The sequence below is a fragment of the Halichoerus grypus genome, chromosome 1, assembly GCF_964656455.1.
Source record: "Halichoerus grypus chromosome 1, mHalGry1.hap1.1, whole genome shotgun sequence".
NCBI lineage: Eukaryota > Metazoa > Chordata > Mammalia > Carnivora > Phocidae > Halichoerus > Halichoerus grypus.
The window spans coordinates 149,230,525-149,256,972 of record NC_135712.1 but is presented as its reverse complement, the minus strand read 5'-3'; the positions used below and the strand labels follow the sequence as shown (position 1 = coordinate 149,256,972).

Genomic DNA, 26,448 nt, shown 5'->3' with positions numbered 1-26,448 from the left:
AACTGACTGAGCCACTCAGGGGCCCCAACAGTTAATTTGATTTTAAAGAAATTAAGAAAGAAAAAAAATAGTCTTTCACATTTATCTGCATATTTGGGAGCTCTTCCTTCCCTCTTGTATATCCATCTGGTATAATTTCTTGAGCACTTCTTATAATACAAGTTTGCTTGTAAAGAATTTTCTCAGCTGTTCTTTTTCAGAAAATGCTTTGTTTGCTTTTGTTATAGATAAATGCTTTCTCTGCATTTTTTAGTTTGTTTCAGCATTTTAAAGATGCTGTTCCATGAAGTCATTATTTTTGTTTTCTGCATATAACATGTCTTTTTTCTCTGGCTGCTTTTTAAGGTCTTCCATGCTGTTGAGAAGAATAAAGTGGCATACTTTCAATTCTCAAGGGACACTTTGAAGAGGATGGGCTGGAGTGCCACAGTCTACCATGGAATCTACTACTGGAAACTCAGTCCCCTTCCCATGTGGTATTATTTTAGTCTGAAGGGCTCAGAGTGGGATAAATGTAGAGTTAAGGAATACAGAGTCTCCAAGATTGCCTGGATGTTGAAGGAGCATGGGTCAACTTCTGTGGGTAAAGGTAAAAGTTTTCCTAAAGATCGGTAGAGATTTGCAATGTAGAAGCTAGAAGAGGATGCTCCAGCAGAGTGGTCCTTATGGACAGAGATAAGGGAATAAGATTAAGGTCTGGGAATGGATAATTTCAAGTTATATCCTATCAAGGATATAATTTTTAAAAAATTTTTTTCTTTTTTATTTTTCAAAGTAATCTCTACACTCAACATGGAGCTTAAACTCACAACCCTGAGATCAAGAGTCACACACTCGTCTGACTGAGCCAGCCAGGCACCCCAAGGTTATAACTTTTGAAGAGTTTTTTTTTCCTTAAACTGTGGTAAGAGTTGTATTTAGCATATAGTTTTTTTGTTTTCATTTGGGAATATAGTTGACATACAGTGTTACATTAGTTTCAGGTGTACAACTTGGTGATTTGACAAATTTATATGTTATATACGTTTAGCACAAGTGTAGTTACCATCTGTCCCATTATATAGCTATTACAGTATCATTGACTGGATTCCTTATGCTGTGCCTTTTATTCCCATGACCTACTCACTCCGTAACTGGAAGTCTGTATCTCCCACTCCCCTTCACCTGTTTTGCCCAATCCCCCGCCCCCTATTTAGCATATAGTTTAAATTTCTTCCTTTAATATGCCATAATTCTTTTAGTGTTTTCCAGTCTGCTAATGCATTTGATAAGTCTGCATGTCTTTTTTTTTTTTTTTAAGATTTTATTCATTTATTTGAGAGAGAAAGTGTGAGAGAGAGAAAGCACGAGAGGAGGGAGGGTCAGAGGGAGAAGCAGACTCCCCGCTGAGCGGGGAGCCTGATGTGGAACTCGATCTTGGGACTCCAGGATCATGACCTGAGCCAAAGGCAGATGCTTAACCGACTGAGCCACCCAGGCACCCCTGCTAAGTCTGCATGTCTTGAGTAGGGCTGTAATGGAAGGAAATGAGAGCTGGGTCCATAAGGATATTTGATATCTCCCCCAAATGCAACTTGTTTTTCTCCTCCCTCCTGATTCTCATCCTACAAAGTCCCTTAGAGGTATAGCATCAAGGTACCCAGGGAGACTGCAGTCCTGATTTCCAGACTGAGACCAATAACAATAACAAATGAAGAGCGTTCTCATGGTGGAGTGGGATTTAGGAGAGACTTTAAGAAGAACCTTGGAAGATCAAGGAACACTCTATTTCCCCATATTTACTTAGAGGGAGTTGTCCCTTAGGGGAAAAGGAAAAGCTATTATCTGGGTTACATGAATTTTATAATATAATCTGAGAGATCTATAATAACATATATACTTGTGACTGAATTTTAACTTTGCTTATAATTAAATGGAAATCAAAATACCATGTTATCTTTTTATTGTCAAAAAATTTTTAAAATATAGTAATGGGGGGGTGCCTGGGTAGCTCAGTCAGTTAAGCGTCTGCCTTTGGCTCAGGCAATGATCCCAGGGTCCTGGGATCGAGCCTCGCCATCGGGTTCCCTGCTCAGTTGGGAGTCTGCTTCTCCCTCTCCCAAGCCCCTCCCCCCTGCTTGTGTGCTCTCTCTTTCTCCAATAAATAAAATCTTTAAAAAAATGGAACTGGGCATTTCCACTGTGGATAGAAACATAAATTGGTATTGGGGCACATGGGTGGCTCAGTCAGTTAAGTGTCTGCCTTCAGTTCAGGTCATGATCCCAGGGTCCTAGGATCGAGCCCTGCATCAGGCTCTCTGCTTAGTGCGGAGTCTGCTTCTCCCTCTCCCTCTGCCCCTCCCCTCTGCTCATGTTCTGTCTTTCACTCTCTCTTTTTCAAATAAATAAATAAAATCTTTAAAAAAATAAAAAAAGAAACAAATTGGTATTCATTTTGGAGATCAAGTTGGCATTAACTATACATAATGAATGGATTCTTCAACTACCTTTCTGGGAATCCATTATTTTCCACAGAAACATACACAAAAGTACACAAACATATTTATAAAGTTGTTCACTTTAATATTGTTTAATAGCAAAAACTGGGGAGAAGTGAAATATCCATTAACACATGGAAACCGAGACATCAATCGTAAATACTTTATCCATAGTATAAAATACTATGCAGTCATTAAAGTGACTGAAATACAGGTACTGATTGGAAATGATATTCATGGCATGTTAATTGAGAAAAGCAAAATGGAGAATATGTATGATCCATTTTTAATAAAACAAATTAAAATTAAATTAATGAAATAAATTAAAACTACAAATACATAATTACATTTACACATCTCTATATTTTCACTAATACAGAAACAAAATGGAAAGAATACAACTAAATTATTTATAGGGGTTATTTGGGGGGATAAGATCATACAGTTGACCCTTGAACAATGCGGGGGTTGGGGTACCAACCTCCCGCATAGTTGAAAAATCTGTGTGTAACTTTTGTCTCCCCCAAAACTTAACCAATAATGACCGGCCTACTGTTGACCAAAAGCCTTATTAAACAGTCGACTAACATGTATTTTGTATGTTATATGTATTATAGACTGTATTCATACAATAAAGCAAAGAGAAAAGAAATCATAAGGAAAATACATTTACAGTACTGTATTGTATTTACTGAAAACAAAATCCATGTATAATTTCACCTGTGCAGTTCAAATCTGTGTTGTTCAAGGGTCGACTGTACTTTTGTTTTTGTTACAGTGAGTATATGTTACTCTTGTAAGAAAAGATAAAAATACAGTGTGATACATACATTAAAGCTTGTAAGATTGAAGTTGTAGAGAGGGGAGCATGATTAAGTCCACTGATGTGTGTGGGGTTTTAGGGATGGTGTTAGGAAATGCTTGAAAGGGAAGATGACATGTGGGCAGCATTATCAAGGATAGATAAGAAAGGTGGAAAAAGAAGAAATGTACAAAGTCATGGAGGATTATAAGTATACTAGATTCATTAAGGTGTTCAAAGCTACTATATATAACCTGGGGACTAAAAAAAGAAAGGTAAGGAGGTATACAAAAGCCGGATGTGCAAGGGAACCACAAGTCAATTTGAAATTTCTGGAGGTTTCAAGTGTGAAGTATGGAGAGGGGTAGTGAGAGAGAAAGCAGGAGCCAGGCTGCTAAGGGTTTCTTGTACTCCTTGGGAATTTGAATAGTGTCCTGCAGAACAAGGAGGTCACTGATGGGGTTTTGGCAGGACAGTAACATCAGCTATATAGAAGATTGATTGGAGAGAAGCCAGTCTGGAAGCTGGAAGATCATTTAAGCGGTGAGATGTAATGAAGATTGAAACTAGCTAGTGGCAGGGTGAATAGGAAAGAGAATGGATTTGAGAAATATTTCAGAGTAAAAGACAGAGGGCTTGGTGATTTGCTGGATATGGGTGAAGAATGAGAGGAATATTTTGACTAACTTCAATAGTTTTCACTTGGGTAACTGGGCAGATGGAGCTGACACCAGCCAAGGCAGAAAATACAGATGGCAAAGCAAGCTTGTGAGGAGGAGAAGATGCAAGAGGGCGAGAAGAAACACAGAAGGGGCAAATCGGGATGGTGATGGTAGGGGGTGTAGTAGGAGATGATTTCAGTTTCAGACAAGTTGAATTGAGGGGCCTATGCACTATTAAGAGAAACTGTTCAGTAGGCAGCTGGATGTAGTAAGACTAAGTAATTCTGCAGAAATTTAGTGTCAGGCCCTGTACCAGGCACTGGTTGAGTTGTATAACAGCCATGGTTTTTGCCCTCCCGAACCTGACAGCCTAATGAAGATGGTATGATCTGGAGCTCAGGGGAGAGGGTCTAGGCTAGAGCTCTCAACACAGAGAGGGAGAGTGTTAAGAAGAGAAAGAAACTCTTAGAATTTTTAAGTATCATTTACTATGAACTATACTCTAGGCACATCAAACTTCGCAACATTCCCATGAAATATTACTAAAATGTTATAGATGAGGAAAACGAGGGGCAGAGAATTGAGACTCAGAGGTCACAATCTGGCCTTTGGGCTGAATTTTATTCTAAGAGCTGTTTCGCTGCAGTGATTTAAAAATACCTCTGGATGAGTTTGCACTACCCAGTTTGTTACTTTCCCTAATTCTCCATTGTCTTATACCATTTGTGTGTCACTCATAATCCTTCTGCTCCCTTCAGGCATTTGACTTTGTACTATGTGGCCAAAGGTCACAGTGCTACTACTTTCTTGGTAAATATGTAGGTGTTCACTATGAGATAAGAGAGGACTTGGCCCAGCTGTCAATGCGGTGTTCAGACTAGGCCCTGTTCTGGCTCTACTACATTTAGGGATCAGGCTATGGAATCTTACAGAGGAACTTGCTAATAAATAAAATTTGCTAAAATGTGAAGATCAGCATATATTCTCTCAGGTTCTGATACACGAGGCAATGTGAAGCAATTTGGTATAGCATGCAGAGGTAGTTGCTGAGATGGATATGGGGGTTCACAGATGGCCCAAGTTCGGGGTGTTGGAAGAATTAAGCACATAAACATTAAACTCTCTAGGATGATTGCAGATGCAGACGCTTGGACCCTTTGGAAATTTGTGTATTCCATCAGCTGTGAATTCTTTTAACATCCCCAAGGACTTGGCACTTTAATAAGGACTTTGGAATGAATACGTGAAAATATACGATTTCGGTTAAATGAAAAATACAGACAGATGTCCAAACGGTTGAGATTTTACAATATCGTCCTGAAACGTCTGGACCCTGGAAGTCTGTGTCAGGCACTTCTTGAGACCTCTGGAAAAGTCCAGGGAAGGAAAGACGGCCCCTCTGGGGAGTAGTAGGAGTACCAGGCACTGAAGATGCAGACTCTTAACTACAAATACTGAACAAAAGTACACTATCCTTCAGAGCGCAAAGCAGGTTCCCTGGATACCCGCCTTCTCCCACCCCAGGCGCTCACACACGCGGCTCTTCACGGTGGGCCTGTCCACCGGGCCGTCCTTAATAGAAGCAGCACCCTCCCCGCAGGACTCTGCAGTGCCGAAGTGCGGGTGTGCGTCACTGCAGGGCTCACACCAGCCCTCGCCCCAGCTCGGAGGGCAGCTCCGTACGCAACGAACTGGAGCAGCGCGGAACGCGGCCTATTACTCGCCGGTGCCGCGTTCGGGCGCGACACCCCGAGCGCGCATGTGCCGGCGCGACTTCGTGCTTGGCCCCTCCGGCGCTCCGTAGAGCTCCCTTGGCGAGCTCCACGTAGGCCGCGCAGGCGTCTTTGGCACACCGTTCACCTGCTGCCGTTGTCGCCGCCGCCGCCGCCGCCGCCGCCGGGGCTGGATGGGGGGCATAGGCCAACCAGTGGCACCCAGAAGAAAGAGACGCGGCGGCGGCGACGCCCACACCCGCAGGACGAGTGTCTCGATCCGCCCGCGAGCCCAAGGAGGAGGCGGTGAGGCCCGGCCCCTACGGTCCCTGGTGTAGAGAGGCCGCCGTCGCGCCGCGGCCGGGTCTCCCTGGGCGCTCGCCCTTCAGGTCTCACACTCAGGACTCCGCGCTGCACCATGTTCAAGAAACTGAAGCAAAAGATCAGCGAGGAGCAACAGCAGCTCCAGCAGGCGCTGGCCTCGACTCAGGTACTATGGCCGCTGCTCTCGTCTAGTTCCCGACACCCCTTGACACAGCTTCGGGGGCCAGGAGGAGGGAAGGTTCTTCCGTGACCCTTGACCTGAGAATCTCCCCCAAACTCCGGACTGGGAATGAGTCCAGGGTGGCCCGGGTCCTCACTATTGGGGACCCGGGGCACCCATCCCCAAACTCCATGCAGGAGAGTGGGAGGGGGTGGCCGGATCCTTGGGGACGTCTGACCTCTAGTTTTCCCCCAGCGCACGACCCTGGCCTGAGAATAAGTTAGAAGGGCTCCGATCTTGCATGACTTTTGACCCCTATCGAAGGTTCCCCCACCCATCCGAGACCCCAACTCAGGAGTGAAGGCGGGATGGGAAAACCTGGGTCCCTTGCAATATCTGACTTCTTGTCTGAAGTTCCCTCTCCCATCATGACCCGAGATTGAGTACGGAGGGGTCTGAATCCCTCTAGACTCCCGACCCGTTACGGGGGTCTAATGTCAAACCGTGGTGCAGAGGTGCGGGCCGAGGGTCGAGCCATTCCAGGCCAGGCTGCCTGCCGGGGCGTTGGACCTGAAAGAGGTGGCAGTGTGGCCAGCGTCCAACTCCCGAGGCTGTCACGAGTTAGTCACTTCGCATAACTTGGTTGATCCCGGACGGGCGTAGGGACAGACATTCTGAGGCCAAGCCGGGGTTCTGCCTATCCCCAGCCGGGCTTCTGCTTCTTCAAGAGTCTTGTTCAGTTTGTTTTTTCATGAATGCTGTTGCTTCAGGAAATGACAGTTTCTAGGAAAAAGGGGGCGTGTTAGCAGTGTTAATTTAAAGAAACAGTCTGCTAGACACCAATGAGAATGTGTGTTTTGGTGCTCGCAGCACTTGTCTCTTGAGCAAAGATGAGGGCTTCTGCTAAATTTCTTCCCAGCCTTTCTCAGTCTCAACAGACTGAGCAATTCTCACTCTCTCAAATTTTAGAGTTTCTGTAAGAAAGGCTGAGTTTTAATTAATTTGGAGACATTTAAAAGTAATTTTAAAAACACATTTTTCTTATACAGCTTTTAAACAACTGTTAAGCAACTAACAACTATTAAATCAACTATTGCATTAGAACAACTGTCAACTATAAATTGAAGTTGTTCTCTTAAAAGCTAAAGCTCATGTAGAGTAAAACTGCTTGAAATACATTGGAATATGACACTGAAAGCTTGTTCGTTCTCCTAAGTAAAATGTAAATAGTGATTAAAATTTAGATAGTAAATACCTTACTTTTCATACTATTTACTGCCAGCTTTTCTACCTTTACAAAACACATTTATTTAAGAAACAAAAACCTTAAGAGTGAGGTAGAGATGAGGAATGTGGGGAAACACCATGTTGGCGAATGTGAAACAGTTACATTTGGGAATGTATAAAATATCCAAGATTCCACCTCTAGAAATTTATTCTAAGAAAGTTTAGGATGGGGTGTCTGGTTGGCTCAGTCGGTTAAGTGTGTGCCTTCGGCTCAGGTCATAATCCCAGGGTCCTGGGTTCCAGTGGGGCATAGGGCTCCCTGCTTAGCGGGGAGTCCGCTTTTCTCTCTCCTTCTGCTCCTCCCTCCTGCTCATTCTCTCTCACTCTCTCCCGCTCTCTCTCTCAAATAAATAAATAAAGTCTTTAAAAACAGTTGATGTATTAAAGATTTAACCTCATGGATTTTTATTTCAGTGTTGTTTTAATAGGTAAAAACTGGCTAAAAATAGAAAATTGATTAACAGGTTGTTTAAGATAGTTGGTTATTATGCAGCCTTAAACAAAAGCCAACATTTATTGGGCTCTTACTATGTGAGAGGCATTTTGCTTTGTATTTTACACGGATCATTTTATTTCTTACATACACCAAAGAGGTAGATACTCTTATAGATGGAGTGAGGTTCAAAGAGATTAACTTGCCTAACACACCTTTTGTTAGAACCTGCAGGAAAGTAATAATAACATGCAAAGATATTTGTGTTAAAGGACAGATTAAGAAGCAGCATGTCAAGTGTGATCCCAGTTTTGTGGGGAAAAAATATGATATAAAGTATTTATGTATTTTTAATTTTTTTATTTTTTTTAAGATTTTTTATTTATTTGAGAGAGAGAGAGAGCACAAGCAGGGGGAGCAGCAGAGGAAGAGGGAGAAGCAGGCTCCACACTGAGCAGGGAGCCCGACGTGGGGCTCGATCCCAGGACCCCGAGATCATGACCTGAGCTGAAGGCAGACGCTTAACAGACTGAGCCATCCAGGCGCCCCATATGTATATAAAGTATATTTATATACAGGCAATGAAAATAGTTTAAGAAGGAAGTGCTCATGAGATATCATGATTGTTTTTCTTATAATGTTTCATTTTTCTTCATGAAAATGAATTGATTTTGTGCATTAACAGAGAGAGGTAGTTTTTAGAATAGTAAAAAAGTTAACGAGCTGACTAACGTATTAGGTGAGACAGTGCATCTGGATCAAATAAAATCACTGTGTATAAAAGATTTAAAACTTTGACAATTATGTATAATATGTATATCAAGAAGGTAAAAGTTAAATTATTAGTGATCATCTACTCATAGAAACTTGATTCTGTTCTGGTCTCAGATCTTCAGCTATTATGAATCCTTCAGGATGAGAAGTTCTGGATTATTGTTTTCAAAGTTAAAGATTTTTTTTCAAGGGTGAATTAAAAAAACAAAAACCCTTTTTTGATGACAATCCTTTTGCAACAGATTACACGTATCCTTATCTTCTTAAGCAAAGGATCTTGAATTTGTATAATATTATCATTTCTTCATTTTTGAGTATAAATTATTTTGTTTTGAAGGCACAATGCCTCAAGAATTTACCTGGGTGTGAAAGACATTTCCCTTTTTTTTTTTTTTTTTTTTAAAGATTTTATTTATTTGACAGAGAGAGTGAGAGAGCACAAGCAGGGGGAAGCAGTAGAAGGAGAGGGAGAAACAGGCTTCCCGCGGAGCAGTGAGCCCGATGCGGGGCTCGATCCCAGGACCCTGGGATCATGACCTGAGCCGAAGGCAGACGCTTAACTGACTGAGCCACCCAGGCGCCCCAAGACATTTCCCTTTTACCCACTCAAGAGGATTTGTTTGTTCTTGGTCTATTTTTTGTAATTTTGTAACCTCTGTGTCTTTCTTGTCTCTGCCTTTGAACTGTTGTGGGCTTTGAATCAAGATACATAAGCAGCTTATTTTTTTTAAGATACATAAACTTATACAATTTTGTGTGAAATAAGGGCAAGTACCTGAGGGATTCTTTAGCACAGTGTAGTGTATTAATACAAATTTTGAGTGTTTGGAGGCCTTTGTGTGCATACTTTCTGTTTCTTAGCTTGCTTTTCATAGGTGTGGTGGCCTGAGAGGTATTTTTCCAATAGATTGAGTTGTCAGGCATAGATAATTCTGGGATAAACCATTTGCATCACAATATTTGTAAAACTTTCCAGCAAAAATAATAATGATATAATATAGGGTTCCTTAAGGGTTTGAAAACATTCAATAAAAACAAGAAATAGCCTTCTGATATTCCCCAATCACTTCTATTTGGTTGGTACTAAGATTATTTGCACCTTTCCTTGGCAAATGTTTTAAGTAATTATTTATTCAACACTGATGATGACTTGAAGCCTAATCACTAATTAAAAATGAAGTTAAAAAATTTTTAAATAAAGGTTCACTTAATTATTATTATTATTATTATTAGTTTATTTATTTATTTTTTAGAAGTAGGCTCTACGCCCGGTGTGGAGTCCAATGCAGGGCTTGAACTCACGACCTTGAGATCCAAACCTGAGCTGAGATCAAGAGGGGGATGTTTAACTGACTGAGCCACCCAGTGCCCCCACTTATATTATTATTATTATCATCATCATCATCATCATTATTTATTTATTTTATTTTAGGAGAGAGAGAGGGAGAGTACATGCATGAGGTGGGGCAGGGAGAAGAGGGAGAGAGAGAATCTTAAGCAGGCTCCACACCCAGCACAGAGCCTGACCCAGGGTTGATCTCAGGACCCTGAGATGAAATCAAGAGTCAGAAGCTAAACCGACTGAGCCACCTAGGCACCCCACTTACATTATTTTTTTAACAATGAGTATCTATTTTGGATTCTTAAATTCCTATGTGGTGTCTGTCTCAATTGGATGGGGGCCCCCCAAATGTGGGGCATTCCTGATCAGGTGGGGGCCAGTGGCATGGGCGGTGAAAGGATTCACACAAGGCAGAACAAAGGAGATAGAAGTTTATTGAATACACCTCAAAGGAGTGGTTGGCAGGACAGCAAAGCAGACTGCAACGAGGCAGTGAGTGGGGGCTATATTTAAAGCAGGAAGGTGAGGACATATGGGGACGTAGGGAATTTTCCCTTTTTTGGTAACTGTTCCTGGTTGTAAGTAGCCCATTGGTCAGTTAGGGCCTATGGATATTTTGAGGTGGGTTGCCTGATGGGCCTGCCTGTATTTAGGTAGGTGGTCACTGTAGGCCTTTTTGCCTTGATCAAGTTTCTGTTGCTGAAGCCTGTTGTCTAAAAGCAGTCTTACAGAATGAATTGGATAAAATAAACATTAAAAAATAATATAGAATACCTTGTAATTGGGATATATGTAATACATAAATAAAAATGTATTTTTAAATTTTATTTATTTAAGTAATTGCTACACCCAGTGTGAGGCTCTAACTCATGACCCTGAGATCAAGAGTTGCATGCCCCTCTGACTGAGCCAGCCAGGCACCCCAGCATAAATAAAAATATTTTTAAACATTTTTAGCCTTTTTCAAATATTACCAAAACTTAAAAGTACAGACACAAATGGACAAATACTGTATGATTCCACTTATCTGTGGTACCTAGATTAGTCAAATTCATAGAGACAAAAAATAGAATGGTGGTTGCTAGGGGCTGGAGAGAGGGGGAAGTGGGGAGTTATTGCTTAATGGGTAGAGTTTTGGTTTGGAAAGATGAAAAAGTTTTGGAGATAGATGATGATGATGGTTGCACAACAATGTGAATAATTTAATACCACTGAACTATAGACCTAAAACTGGTTAAAATGGTAACTTTTATGTTATATATATTTCACCACAATAAAAGAATTAAAAACAGCAGAAAGTGGGACTCCAAAATAATAGTTTATGTAATAGAAATTTAAAAAAAATGCACAGATAGCAGGGAAAAGAGTCCCTTTCTGAAGGAACATAGCCTTATTGTAAATCCATGTTTACTAAATAATTACCCTCCATCTTGAAATTGGGGAAACCATAATTCCCAGGGAGAACATTAATATATAATAATCTGTATTTTGACCAGTAGCACATAGTGGCTGTTGGTAATTCGTTAGATAGAATGTGCATTAAGTTCTCACGTTTTAAGTAATAAAATAATCCTAGTTTATGGGATTAAAAAAATGTGCTATGAAACTTGAATAGAGTACTGGTCATACAAAGTTCTTTCATCTCCTTCTTAGGTTGATAGAGCTAGAGGAAAAGTTCTAAGAGAAGTTTTGTCTTTCTAGCTTTTGGGGTGAATTAACCCAATTTGTTAAATTGTGAGGTTCAAAGATTCCAGGACATGGATGTAATTTTACACACCTCAATTTTACATCCCATGGAAACTGTGGGAAAATTCAAAGGGTATCCTGCAGGGTCCAGACAAGAGAGCAAGGCTGGAAACTGATGTAGAATTCAGTTAATGTGTTAATAATGAAGGTCAGGGCTCTAAAAGTATAGGATTTTAACCAACAGAGGTTGGTTCCTTCACCTTCTAAATCACAAGATATTAATAAGACATTCTCATTTATTTATGGAATTCTAGGTGGGAAATATTCCTTCAGACTGTTGAGCGTCTTTCTCCTCATCTTCCAGCATCATGTGTTGCAGATGAGAAGTCTAATTCCAAACCTGTTCTTTCTTCATTGGTAGTTAACCTGATGTTTGAATCTTCTCTTCTTCCCTTGATTTTAGGAAATTCCCAATTTTCTTCTTTTAATTCTTTGTTGTTGTTTTTTGCCCCCCCCCAAAATCTTATTAATCTTTCTGGACAAGTACTTTGTGTATTCTAACTTTCTTTTTATATATTCCTTTTTTCCTGTTTGTTCTATTGTTTTGAGAGATTTCTTCAAATTTTATTACTAGAATAAATTTATTTAAATTATTAAATTTATTTTAGTAATCATATATTTAATTTCTACAAATAATAACAGTAGTAAACATTTGTTGAGTATTATTAATCAGGTACTTTTCTTGGTTGTATTGCATGATTTCTAAATTGAAACATGAAATAATATAACATATGACTTGTATTATCCCCATTTTACAGATAAGAAATTGAGGCTGAGGGAGGTAAAGTAACTTGTCTTTGGTACACAGTTAATCAGTGGTAAAGCTGAGATGAACTTAGGTAGTGTGGCTCAGAAGCCCATTTTTTTAACCACTGGGCTTATACTTGTTGCTTTGTTTTACTTTTTAGTAGCAGCTTATGTTTGTTTAAAGAAACTAGAGCTTATCAAAACTCTGGGAGGATAAGCATTATATGGTGTATATATATATATATATATACACACACACACACACACACACACACACACACACACACATATTTAAGTTCTGTTTCTTGATTTATCTGATTTTTTGGGGGTCACTTATTCTTACTGGTCATCTTGGTTTTTTGTTTTTTGTTTGTTAAGAACAATGTCTTATGATTGTTGGTTGTTCACTTATATTTATGAAGTCCTGGTGGGTGATTTATTTTGCTAACTGACATGGGTTTTCTCTGCTCTTATGTGCCTCTCCCCTGTGTGGAGAGTGGTTAGGAAAGGGAACAATCAGAGGATTCCTCTCTGCCAGCCCAAACAAGGAGGGTCTACCTACTTTGAAAGGTGACCGTATAATTTATCATGCAAACATCTTGAGAAGGAAAGGGGACACTACTTCTAATAATGATCTTGGAACATAAACTGGCATAAACTGGGTAAGACTGGGTTGCAGTGGGCAAACTCAAGTGTATTGTTACCCTGCTACTTTGTGGTACCAGCCCCCACTTTTGAAGATCTAACTCCTACAGGGTAGGTTGCTTATTATTTTGCAGTTACTTTTGTCTGGAAATATGTTTGGTTAGGAGGAGGCTGACCTCCAGTACCTTTTTGTCATACAAACCCTTAATCCCTGAGAACAATAATGAGAACAGTATCTCCCATTCTAGTTCTCTAAACCTGTGATTTTTCCCCCCCATTGGAAGAATTTGCTGCTGCTGCTTCAACCTTCTGTGCAAATTTGGAGTTACAGCTACCTTTGTCCTGATTCCTCCACCAATTTGAATCCTTTTGCCTTCGATTCTTCAGAAAATGTCATTATCTTTTCTTTTCAAAAGTTTTATTTATCCATTTGACAGAGAGAGAAAGAGCACAAGCAGGGGGAGCGGCAGAAAGGGAGAAGCAGGCTCCCCGCTGAGCAGAGAGCCTGACATGGGCCTCCATCCCAGGACCCTGGGATCATGACCTGAGCTGAAGGCAGATGCCTAACTGACTGAGCCACCCAGGCGCCCCGTCGTTATCTTTTCACTGTTGATGTTCTCTGTCTTATTCTTGAGTTTTAACTAATCTATGTTTTTCTACTTTTTTTTTCTTTAAACTTTCATTTCAATGGGTTTGTAGGAGGGAGAGGAGGCAAACAATAGTATTCAGTCTACATTCTTGTACTGGAAACCTAATCATTGTGATGTATTTAAACATAAGTTCAGGGGCACCTGGGTGGCTCAGTCGGTAAAGCATCTGCCTTCGGCTCAGGTCATGATCCCGGGGTCCTGGGATCGAGTCCCTCATCGGGCTCTCTGCTCAGCAGGGAGCCTCCTTCTCCCTCTCCCTCTGCTGCTCCCCCTGCTTGTGCTCTCTCACTCTTGCTCTCTGTCAAATGAATAAATAAGTAAAATCTTTTAAAAAAACAACATAAGTTCATCTTCTGAAATATTTGACTTTTATTTATTTTTTTAAAAAAGATTTTATTTATTTATTTATTTGACAGAGAGAGAGAGAAAGCATAAGCAGGAGGAGTGGCAGGCAGAGGGAGAAAGAGAAGCAGGCTCCCCACTGAGTAGGGAGCCCGACGTGGGGCTCGATCCTAGCACCCTGGGATCATGACCTGAGCTAAAAGCAGACGCTTAACCGACTGAGTCACCCAGGCGCCCCTAAAATATTTGACTTTTAAATTATAAATTTTCAACAAGTGTATATTCCTTAGATTGTAAAGATATTATCTGATTTTTCTATCTTATTTATTTTGTAGAATCACTTGGTTGGGTTAGCATATACCATGTGATTGGCCTTGAAATACTCTGTTAACAATAGCTAGTGTCTGAAGTGTTGAGAATATCAGTGCACTTATTATTCATTATCAACCATCTTTTAATCTGTATGCCATGTTTTAAATTTTATTGGGTCTCTTGTATTGAACATACTAAATACTTACGATTTTGATTAAAATTTTAAATAAAATTTTGCTTTTATTTTTATCAAAGTAATATGTTACATGGTTTTAAAAGGTGAAGTACTACTGAAAGGATATTATGCAAAAAACCATTGTCTGCTCCAACCCTCCAGTCCTGTTCTCCATGTTCTCAACATTTTGTTTGCCCAGATATTTAAATTCATATTTCTTTTTTTTTTTTTTTTTAAGATTTTATTTATTTGACAGAGAGAGACACAGCGAGAGAGGGAACACAAGCGGGGCCAGTGGGAAAGGGAGAAACAGACTCCCCGCTGAGCAGGGAGCCCTGTGCAGGACTGGATCCCAGGACCCTGGGATCATGACCTGAGCCAAAGGCAGACACTTAATGACTGAGCCACCCAGGCATCGCTTAACTTCATATTTCTAATAATAAGCTTTTGTTGCTTTGCTCTTTGTTGAGTTGTACATTATAAACCATATTTACTGATTTCCTGCGAAGGTAGATGATTTTGGGAGCATTGCTCCATTGTTTTCTGCCTACAGTGTTGCTATTGAGAAGTCCATTGTCATTCTGCTGCTTTTTTCTTTCTAGAGATTTTAGGATCTTCCCTTTACATCTTGTTGTCTGAAATTTCATGGTAAATATGCCCCGTATGGATTTCTTTATGCATTGTGCTGGACACTCAGTGGGCATTGTATGGTGCCACTCCTGTGCTTAAATTCTTCGAAACTTTTACATATTGTTTCTTTGATAATTCCCTCCCCTTTATTTTTTCTCTTCTCTTGAGCTGCAATTTGGTAGCTTTTGTGCCTTCAGGATAGGTTCTCTTTTTTTCTTTTTTTACCATTTATGTTCTGTTTTGGGTTTTTGTTGTTGTGTTTTGGGTTTTGTTTTGCTCTACTTTTGAGAGATTTCTTCAACTTATTTAACTCTTCAATTGAGTTTTTAATTTTGGCTATTTTATTTTAAAATTTCTAAGGGCTGTTTCTTACTGTCTTTTCCTTTTTCATAGCATTGTTCTTGTTATACAGATATAATATCTTTTATCTCAGGATAATGGTGATTTTTTTTGAAGTTTTCTTTTAATCTTTATTGTTTTGTTTTTTCTAGTTTTTGTGTTTTTGGTTGTTTTTTGGCTCACTTTTTTACTCTGGAAACTTTATTGCATGCTCTGGGCTTCCCATTCATATTTAAGGGTGAGGCACTAAAAATCTGGTGCTACTTGGAAGTAGCATGTGACAGAGACACTGGGGTTCTCTACTGGGTTATTATTGGGGGAAATATCTTCATGCTGGTAACCACAAGTCTGGAGGTCATTTGGTTTCTCCAGAGAAGCACAGTGTGCTTTGGAGAAAGGGTGAGGGGGTTATAAGCCAAGCTGCCAGCCTTCTGGAAGCAGGGCTGATTGACTGTGCAGATACCACTTAATCCCACTAAGGTTAGTCATATACTTTGCCCTTCACTCCTATCTTACTGTGCTTGGTTTCGCCCAGTTTGGAGCCTTATTGGCTCCCAAAAATAAACCTCTGGTTCTTCAGAGGCTCTGAAAGGTTGGACAGGGACCTGGGGATCTTTCAACCAGTCTTCCTGTTTTTGGTCTTGTCTCTTCACTTTTGCATCTTGTGTTATATTTTTGTTTTAAGTCCTAAGTCTTTTCATGGTTCTGGGGAGAAAAGAGGCTTGCTTCTCATCATTATTCTCTTTTGTAGCTCCTTGGGGTTGTAGTGTTCTCAATTGTGTTAAATCCTTTACTGTTCTTCCATTCACACCAATCTTCTGAACATTGATTGAAATTTCTTTTTTTCTTTTTTTTTTTTAAAAGATTTTATTTATTGAGAGAGAGGAGAGAGAGAGAGAGTGAGCAGTGGGGATGGGCAGAGGGAAAGGGAGAGGGACAAGCAGACTCCCTGCTGAGCAGGGAGCCCGATGCGGGGCTCCATTTCAGGACCCTGAGATCATGACCTGAGCTGACACTTAACCAACTGAGCCACCCAGGCTCCCCTGGTTGAAATTTCTTAGCTCTTTGGGAGGCAGAGAAAATAGGAGCATATACTCCATCTGCCATGTTTAACTGGAAGTTTCCTTAAATTACTTTTGGGTGAGTGGATTTCACTATATTAAAGGGCTGATTTTGAGGTAAGCATTTATAACATGAACAGCAATATTTCATTTCCAGTACTACTATTTTAGATGTCAGGATGCAGAAGGTGATTTACGAAGGACATGGTGAAAATCTCTAATAATCTCTAATAATTTTGGTAATTAGAATATAAAAGTTTATGTGAAGAATTAACTCCAAGTTACTTTGGCCACCTCTATAGAGGTGGGATATTAAATAGATTGGAGAGAGTCTCTCAGCAGGGCTGTGATGAGAAGGATTCTATGGTTGTGTCCTTGCCATGATTGATTGTCCACGGGTGTGGGAGGGAGAAATGAAGCCAGATTTTGTTACGCATGTGTAAGAATAATTTCTCATCTCTTCGGGGCATAACTTGAGAACCAGGAAGTAAGTCAAAAGGCATCCCAGATTTTAATGTCCCCAACTTCACATTCCACAGCTAATCTTAAGTTATTAATAAGGAAACTTAAAAAACCCTCATTTAGAGCTTCTTTATGCTTATTTTGTCTACAATTCCAGTAAATGTAGTTATCCAGTTTCTAAACTAGTAGCAGGCTAAAATGAGTAGAGAAGACTTACTATAAGTAGCATATTTATGAGTGATGACTGACCTAGAAAATGGTAAAGAAAAAAGAAAATGTTAAATTATGTTGTTTCCTTTTTTTTTTTTTTAAGATTTTATTTATTTATTTAAGAGAGAGCGAGCACAAGCAGGGGGAGTGGCAGGGAGAGGGAGAAGCAGGCTCCCTGCTGAGTGGGGCTCAATCCTAGGACCCTGGGATCATGACCTGAGCCAAAGCAAACGCTTAAGTGACTGAGCCACCCAGGTGCCCCTCCTTTTATCTTTAAAAACTAGAATTAGTTAATTGATTTCAGAAAGTTATAGATTCAAAATGGTTACAACTCATTATATCTCCAAAGCCCTTTAGGTTTTCAATGAGGTGTAACCATTTTGAATCTATAATTTTAGATAGATATCTGCATCTCTACCAATGTCTATATTTATATCTGTATTTTTCTAAATCTATCTAATAATTCAGCTATCTTGAGTAATTCTTTCCATGAAAACTCCCAGATAGTAGAGCCCCTAATGAGTAAACTTTGGTTAACATAGTTTTGACTTTAATATAGAACTTTTCAGTAATATGAATATCCAAAATTTGTGTTTTTGTTATCTTTAGATTGTGTTTTTCAGCCTAGGATTAATGCTTTTTAATTTTTATTTTTTAAGATAACTAAAATATAGTAGATATATCTGATGTAGTCTAGATTTAAGAGTTAGTGGCTGTGTTTATGTACACTGTTCTTACAAGGACATGGTATGGTGAAAGCATTTAAGAGGGTTGTGGAATCTTTTAGTGGGTTGAGATCAGCTTTTTTTTTTTTTTTTTAAGTGAACTCTACACCATGCGTGGGGCTTGAACTCAAGGGGATCAAGCCAGCCAGGCACCCCCTAGCTTTTTTTTTTTTTTGTAGTGAAAGAATAAACTGGGTCAGGAAATATGACACCTTCTGTCATAAAGATTAAGGTTCTGTAAAACTTCTGTCTTAGAGGTGTCTGTATGTAAAATGGGTGCTTTGTTTTGTCTGTTTACATCATGGGTCCCAGTGGAAAAAAAAATCTGAGAAACAGTGATCTAAAGAATACCAGGGAAGGGCGCCTGGGTGGCTCAGTTGGTTAAGCGACTGCCTTCCGCTCAGGTCATGGTCCTGGAGTCCTGGGATCGAGTCCCGCATCAGGCTCCTGGCTCAGCGGGGAGTCTGCTTCTCCCTCTGACCCTCTCCCTTCTCATGCTGTTTCTCTCTCTCTCTCTCAAATGAATAAATAAATAAAATCTTTAAAGAATACCAGGGAAGTGGATGAGGGAATTGGAAGACTTGTGTCCTAACCCATAACACAGATCTTGTATGCAACCTGAGCAAGCGACATAAGCATTCTGACCTTCTTATTTTCTCATCAGAGATGAGAAATTGGGGATGATGATATCTGTCCTGCTTATCTTTCAGATTGGTTGTGAGGATCAAAACAGATAAAGTATTTAAAAACATTTATTGGGGCACCTAGCTGACTCAGTTGGTAGAGTATGCAACTCTTGATCTCAGGGTTGTGAGTTCAAGCCCCACATTGGGTGTGGAGCCAATCAATCAATCAATCAGTTAGTCAAATATATTTGTAATTTTAGAGCACTTATTTGTTGAACAGGGCCTCCTAAGTTGCTTTGTTGGGTGTTGCATTAGCCTTGAAGGGTAGCTGTAGTCTCTGTACCATGGGGTTGAGAGACAAGTGCTCCTAGTGCGGTGGTAGTGTGGACAGGGTGCTGTGGCTGCACACAGGAAAGCATTTCTGGAGAGAGTCAGGGTGACATCTGAACAGAGTCTTGATGGGTAATGAAAAATCATGGTATAGGGACAAGCCACTCAAGGCTCATTATTCCCAAAATTGATTCCCAAAATCTAATGTTGCATAACAAATTACTACAATCTTAGCGTCTAATAACCCAATTGTTACTTCATTGTCTATAGGTCAGAAGTCTGGCATGGGCAACTGGCTTCTCTGCTCAGAGTTACACAAGGTGTCATCCAGACTATGTTCTTTTTTTTTTTTTTAAAGATGTATTTATTTGAGAGAGAGAGGGCATGAGTGGAGAGGGGGGTGGGGCAGAGGGAGAGGGAGAAGCAGACTTCCCGAAGAGCAGGGAGCCCGATACGGGGCTCAATCCCAGGATCCTGAGATCATGACCTGAGCGGAAGGCAGACACCAAACCGACTGAGCCACCCAAGTGCCCCCAGACTATGTTCTTATCTGGACCTTAGGGTTTTCTTCTGTGCTCATGTGGCTGTAGTAGAATTTAGTCCCCTGTGGTTACAGGACTGAGGTCCTTATTTCTTCCTGGCTGTTGAAGAGGGCCATTCAGCTCCTGAGGCCACCTGCAGTTCCTTGTCATTTGGCCCTGATAGGCATTTTGTTTTCTTTCAGGACAGCAGGGGTGCATTTCTCTGCCTTCTGCCTCTGCCTTTGCACTCTAGACTCTTATTTGAAGGGCTTTTGTGATTAGGCTAGACCCATCCAGGTAATCTTTTGATTGACTCAAAGACTACTGATTAGAAACCTTAAATATGCCTGTAGAAATCCCTTTTACTATGTAATGTGAGATAGTCAAGGGAGTGAGCTCATATTCACAAGGTGAGGGTCATTTGGGGTCATCTTAGAACTCTACCTACCACAGTGACTAAAATGGTTTTCCCTATACTAAAATAGAGGCCAATGGTTAGTTAATAATCCATTGGTGGGCAATAAAGATATTAATTGTGATAAATAGCTTAGAAACCTGTCCAGATTTCTCATGGCTATGAGAATTAATTAGACCAAATTTAGTTTGGAGGAATCTAAATCCCTTTATATTTTGAAGTGAGGATAGCCCATTAAAGATCCAGGACCTTCCGATAAATGGTCAAGTACAATTAGTTTTTTATGCATGTTTTATATTTTACAATCATACGTCACATATGTGATCCTTACTCTTGCAACTCCGGGGGAAGACCTACCAGCCATCAGGCCAAGCCTGCCAGGTGGTACTACTTTTCTGAATACAGTGTGTTTTATGACCTACCTATTGCACACTCCAACATTTGATTTTGCTAGTTAATCCAGAGCTGATGAGGTTCTCAGTTACTGATTAGGCTCACATGAAGCCAAAGTATAAAGATCGTAAATATTTACATTGGGGGTATACTTTTTGAGTGATTGGATGGTCACTGTCTGAAAGTAGCCCTTTCCTGGTATCTGGAAAGCTGAATCAGTAATTCTTCTGCACAACTGCATAAAGCTTTTGTCTCCATTGCTCACCAGATGATGAACTTTAAATTTGTGTGTCTATTTTCTCACATCCCGCACTTATGACTCAGAGTCTCGTGGGTATATTCATTGGTGGAGCTCAGGTCATCTGCCCTAGATGAGAGGGAGACTGAGTAAGTTTTCTGAGTTCTAGCTTACGGAGTTACAAGAGCTGTTTAGAAAAAAAAAAAGGTTATTAAATTTTTGTCATTATTTTGTTGATATTTTCCCCCCTCCCAATTAAACTGTTCCTTTTGATTTCTGGTTTTGACAGAAAAATCTCTTTCCTATTCAGTGATTATAGAAGTAAACTCTCATATCTTCTTTTATATTTCAATTTTTAAAAATTATGAGTTAAATAGGTAATAGGGATTAAGGAGTACACTTGTGATGAGTACCAGGTGTTGTACACCTGAAACTAATATTACACTGTATGTTCACTAACTGGAATTTAAATGAAAACTTAAAAAATTAAATCTTTAATATAGCTTAAGTATGAAGTAAGCATCTGATTGGTGTCTCTCCCCCCATATGGATGGCATTTGTCCCAATACCATTTATGGGACATCTATCTTAATTTGAAATGTTGCAGTTACTGTAAAGTAAATATGTATATGTGTGTATGTATGTATGTATGTGTATGTGTGTACACTATTCCTAATGACCTCTCTGTTCCAGCCTACCCACAGCAGTATGTGCCCACTTGACAGATCAGGGTTCCATTGGTTCATTCATTCACTCATTTATTTAACAAATATTTATTAAATGCCTTTTATTGATGTAGTACTTTGCAGACTACAAAAGGGTAAGACATCAGGGCTTATTTCTATGTGTAGATGAGTTCAGATCTGTTTTGTTATGGATGAGGGAGGCTCTTAAAGTTTTGGCTTTATACTTTTAGGACTTTTTTGGTTCACCTTAGAGTAGTAGATTTCAACCTTCTAGTTTAAATTTTGGGCCCTTTCTCCTGAGGATTTTTGTGTCAGGCTCTCCTTTACAGAACTAAATGGATTGGCATCTTAGGATCTAGCTGTGGTGTGCAAGGTAGACTTAAAGCAAGGCCCTTGACTAGAGAGATGTTTACTTGTGCATTACATAGTATTGAATATTAGAGCTGGAAGGCACTTTATTTTTTTATTTTTTTAAAGATTTTATTTATTCATTTGAGAGAGACAGAGACAGAGAGAGCACAAGCCAGGGGAGAGGCAGAGGGAGAAGCAGACTCCCCGCTGAGCTGGGAGCTCAATCCCAGGACCTGGAAATCATGACCTGAGCTGAAGGCAGACGCTTAATCATCTGAGGCACCCACGCGTCCCTGGAAGGCACTTTAAAGATTGAATTGACAACCTTATTTTTTTCATGAACTTTTAATTTTGGAATAATTTTGATTTTAGGGAAGTTGCCAAAATCGTACAGAGAGTTTTCGTATACTCCTCAGCTGGTTTCACTTTCCCCTAATGTTATCATCTTATGTTAACAGCACAACCTTATTTTATATATGAGGACACATAGCCCTCAAAAAGTTAGTTTAGCTAAGGTTACAGTTCTGGTTGGTGGTAGAGTCAGACCAAGGACCCAGTAGGCAGCCTAGGTCTTCTAGTTGATGTTTTAAGTATTGTTTTCTTTTTTATGTGTTTGTTTTTTCCTTTCTTTCATGGGGTTCTTTGGGCATGAACTGAGAGAAAGACTACACAATACATAGTCCACTAGTCAATGTAGTCTTTGTAATTTATGCAATAATTTTTTAATCTAGGCTCCCTCCAATTCTTCGACACCAACAAGAACCAGGAGCAGGACATTTTCATTTACAGAGCAACTTGATGAAGGTACACCCAATAGAGAGGTAAGTTTGGAATTTCTTCTTTAATAAACCTCTTAGAAGAAGCTTATTAATCTAAAATGCAGGCTACTGTTGATAACAAAATGGAAAATTATTTTGACAGGTCAATTTTTAATTGTTAGGTATTTTTATTAATAAAAACATTATTGTTTCTTTGTAAATAGTAGTTATGCTTTTGTAAAGTATGTTTTCTTTGAGAATCTTAATTTGAGAGGACAATATACTCTGCCTTTAATAGTTGAGGTTTATAATAATTTGATAATAATTTGTTTAACATAGCATCAAATAGAAAAAAGTTCTATATTTTCAAGCTATTGATTGGAATCTGTGAACTTAACTGATTTTGTGTGACTTGCAGCTAGCCCCATAGCTCAGATTAGATTGTTTTCAACTTTTTCTTGTGGTGAACTGCCACACAGGTTCAGAAGAGAGTAAAACAGAAATGCACAAATCAATGAATTATTATGAAGGAAACCACTGAGGTTCCAAAAGGAACCCTGCCAGCATTATAGTGCTGCCTTCTTCCCCCCAAAAAGATTACTATCATCCTGACCTCTTGGTATTTGTTTCTTTCCTTTTCTTTATAGTACCACTTAAGTATGCTTTCTGTTGTGAACATTATAAACATTTGGGTTGTTTACAGTTTGGGGTTATTATAAATTATGCTGCTGTGAACATCATTGTACATTTCTTTTGGTACACATGTACCTGCGTTTCTTTTGCTTTGTACCTAGGAGTGGAACACTGAATCAAAAGGTATACAGAGTTTTAAACTTTAGAAGATAATGCCCACTGTTTTTCAGAATAGTTGTAGAACTTTACCTTTCTACCAGGAGTTTCTGAAAGTTGCTGGTGCTCTTCATTCTTGCTAGTCTTTTTAATTTCAGCCATTCTCATGGGTGTGTAGTGTTCTCTTATTGTAGTTTTAATTTGCATTTCTCTGATGACTAATAAGATTGTGCACTTTTCATCTCTGTATTGGCCATTTGATATCTTTTTTTGTGAAGTGCTTGTTTATGTATCTTGCTCATTTTTCTCTTGGCTTGTCTTTTATTGATTTGTAGTTCTTTTTTATGTAGTGTGGATAGGAGTTTTTTTTATTAAGGTATAATTGACATATAACATTAATTTCATGTGTACTATATAGTGATTTGATATTTGAATACACTGAAATGATCACCACAATAAGTCTAGTTACCATCCATCACCATACATAGTTACACATTTTTTTTTCTTGTAATGAGTTTTTTTTCTGTGTCTTGATGTTTCTTCTTCTTCTTCTTCTTTTTTTGTTTCAAGTTTTTATTTAAATTCCAGTTAACATATACAGATAGGAGTTTTTTATTGGCTATATGCCTAGCAGATAATCTTCTTCTGGCCTGTGGCTTGCCCTTTTATTCTCTTAATGGTGTCCTTAGATGAACTGAAATTCTTAGTTTTAATGTATTACAGTTTATTAATATTTTATTTTCTGGCTAGTGTTTTTGTTTCTTATCACAGAATTCTTTTCTTACCCTGAGAGTATTTTCCTGTTTTACTTTTCAAAAATCATTTTTTTAAGAAGTATAGTGTACAACATAGTGATTTGACAAGTCTGTAAGTTACATTGTGCTCACCAAAAGTGTGGCTGCCATCTGTCACCATACAATGCTATTACAATATCTTTGACTCTATTCTCTATGCTGTACTTTTTATTCCTGTGACTTAATCATTCCATAATGGGATGCCTGTACCTCTTGCTCTCCTTCACCCATTTTGCCCATCCTCCCATATCCTGTTTCACTTTTCACATTTGGATCTACATTCCGTTTGGAAATGATTTTTTTCAGCATGGTGTGAGGTAGGGATCAAGTCTGTGTGTCTCCCTCCCACCCCCCAACCCGCCTGAATGGCTATCCAGTTGTCCCATTCTTTCCACATTGCTCTACTGTGCTACCTTTTTTCAGAAATTAAGTGTCTATATTTGAGTAGATTTGTTTCTGAGCTCTCTATTCTGTTCCCTTGTTTGCTTTGTCTGTCTTTGATCTGATACCACACTGTCTTAATAACAGTAGTTTTATATTAAATCTTGTCTTCTGTAGAGCAGGTCTTTGCTGTCTTGGTCAGTTTGGGCTGCTTTAACAAAATTCCATACACTAGTAGATTAAACAACAGACATTTGTTTCTCACAGTTCCAGAGGCTGGGCAGTCCAGGATCAAGGTGCCAGCAGATTGGCTGTCTGGCGAGGGCTCTCTTACTGATTTGCAGGTAGCTATCTTCTCATTATGTCCTAGCATGGCCCTTCTTGGTACATACACCTAGGAAGAAAGGGATGGGTGGGAGTAGGGGAAAGGCAGTTCTCCTGTCTCTTTTTCTTTTTATAAGGATACTAATCCCATCATGAAGGCCCCATCCTCTTGACCTTCTCTAATTAATTACCTCCCAAAGGCTCTGCCTCCAAATAACATCACATTGAGGGCTAGGGCTTCAATATGTCTCCCAGGACCCTCCCAGGGCTTCAATATGTGAATTTGGGGAGACACATTCAGTCCATAGCACTCCTACCTTGTTCTTCTTGAGTGTCTTAGTTATTCTTATTCCTTTCCATATAAATTTTAGAATTAGATTTTCTTTTTTTTTTTTTTAAAGATTTTATTTATTTATTTGACAGAGAGAGACACAGCGAGAGAGGGAACACAAGCCGGGGAAGTGGGAGAGGGAGAAGCAGGCTTCCCGCAGAGCAGGGAGCCCGATGTGGGGCTCGATCCCAGGACCCTGGGATCATGACCTGAGCCGAAGGCAGACGCTTAACAACTGAGCCACCCAGGCGCCTCTAGAATTAGACTTTCAAGTCTCAGAAAAACAAACTCACAACGAAATGAAACAGACAATGACAACAACAAAACAAACCTGTGGAGATTTTGATTGGGATTGTATTGATTCTATAGATTAGTTTGGAGAGAGTCTCAGTATTATAAATCAAATTTTATAACCTTTTCAGTATTATAAGCAGTACTGTAGTGAGCATTGTACATAAACATTTATAATGCCATTCTTCTTCAAGATAGAATCCTAGGAATGGGATTGCTGGGTTATAGGATGGATTTCAAATTTAAAAATTTGAGAGGTATTTCCAAGTTGTTTTGATGAAAGTTACTTTATTTTTTAATTTTTTCTAAGGTTACTTTAACACAAAAAAATTTTAAAACTTTTTATAGTAGATGTTGATAGCAAAATAAACACTTCATAGTATAGTTTTTGCATTCAAAGTTAATGGCATATTCTATGTCCTTGGCATGTCCTTGGCATTCTATGTCCTTGGCATAGACTGTGTCCTTGGTGCATAGATTTAAATGATCTGACAAAGTTGTTTAAAGTATGAAGTATGTGCATGCTTTCTTGGGGATCTTATTTTCTTGTATATCACTTGCAGTATTACATCTCTTTGTGATTTCAAATTTAATGCTGTTGAACTTAGTTTATACATGTAACCAATTTGAATGAAAGCTGCAGTACTGAGTAGAACCATTTTGGCAATCAGTGTTGATAGCGTCATTACTATATTCAGTATATTGGTTGGTTTTATAGTATATTGGTTTACACACAATACAGTTGAAACCCTGAAAATAACTTGTTGATTGCTACTATTGCTTTTTAATTTTTTTTTATTTTTATATATTTTTAAAGCTTTTTTGTGTAAGCAGTCTCTACACCCAATGTGGGGCTCAAACTCACGATCCTCAGTCACATGTTCTTCTGACTGAGCCAAACAGGCACCCCTACTATTAACTTTTTAAAAAATATTTATTTATCCGGCTCCCTGCTCCGCGGGGAGTCTGCTTCTCCCTCTGACCCTCCCCCTTCTCATGCTCTCTCTCTCAAATAAATAAATAAAATCTTTAAAAAAAAAAAAAAAAAGGGCGCCTGGGTGGCTCAGTTGGTTAAGCCACTGCCTTCGGCTCAGGTCATGATCCTGGAGTCCCGGGATCGAGTCCCACATCCGGCTCCCTGCTCCGCGGGGAGTCTGCTTCTCCCTCTGACCCTCCCCCTTCTCATGCTCTCTCTCTCAAATA

At 39.4% G+C, this 26,448-nt stretch overlaps 1 protein-coding gene and 1 long non-coding RNA gene across 2 annotated transcripts in view; both read left to right on the top strand.

Moving 5' to 3' along the window:
• Positions 1–1,928, top strand: part of LOC118536927 (uncharacterized) — a 47,513-nt gene extending 45,585 nt beyond the window's left edge. Inside the window, exon 3 of the long non-coding RNA XR_004917880.2 lies at positions 346–1,928. This is a non-coding gene — a long non-coding RNA (uncharacterized LOC118536927). The remainder of the gene's footprint in view (positions 1–345) is intronic.
• A 3,817-nt stretch (positions 1,929–5,745) lies between these two features.
• The window catches only part of GOLGA4 (golgin A4), a 104,343-nt gene continuing 83,640 nt past the window's right edge, over positions 5,746–26,448 (top strand). Inside the window, exons 1-2 of the mRNA XM_078059182.1 lie at positions 5,746–6,143; positions 22,309–22,398. Coding sequence (XP_077915308.1) covers positions 6,072–6,143; positions 22,309–22,398 — 162 coding nt within the window. The 5' untranslated portion in view covers positions 5,746–6,071. The remainder of the gene's footprint in view (positions 6,144–22,308; positions 22,399–26,448) is intronic.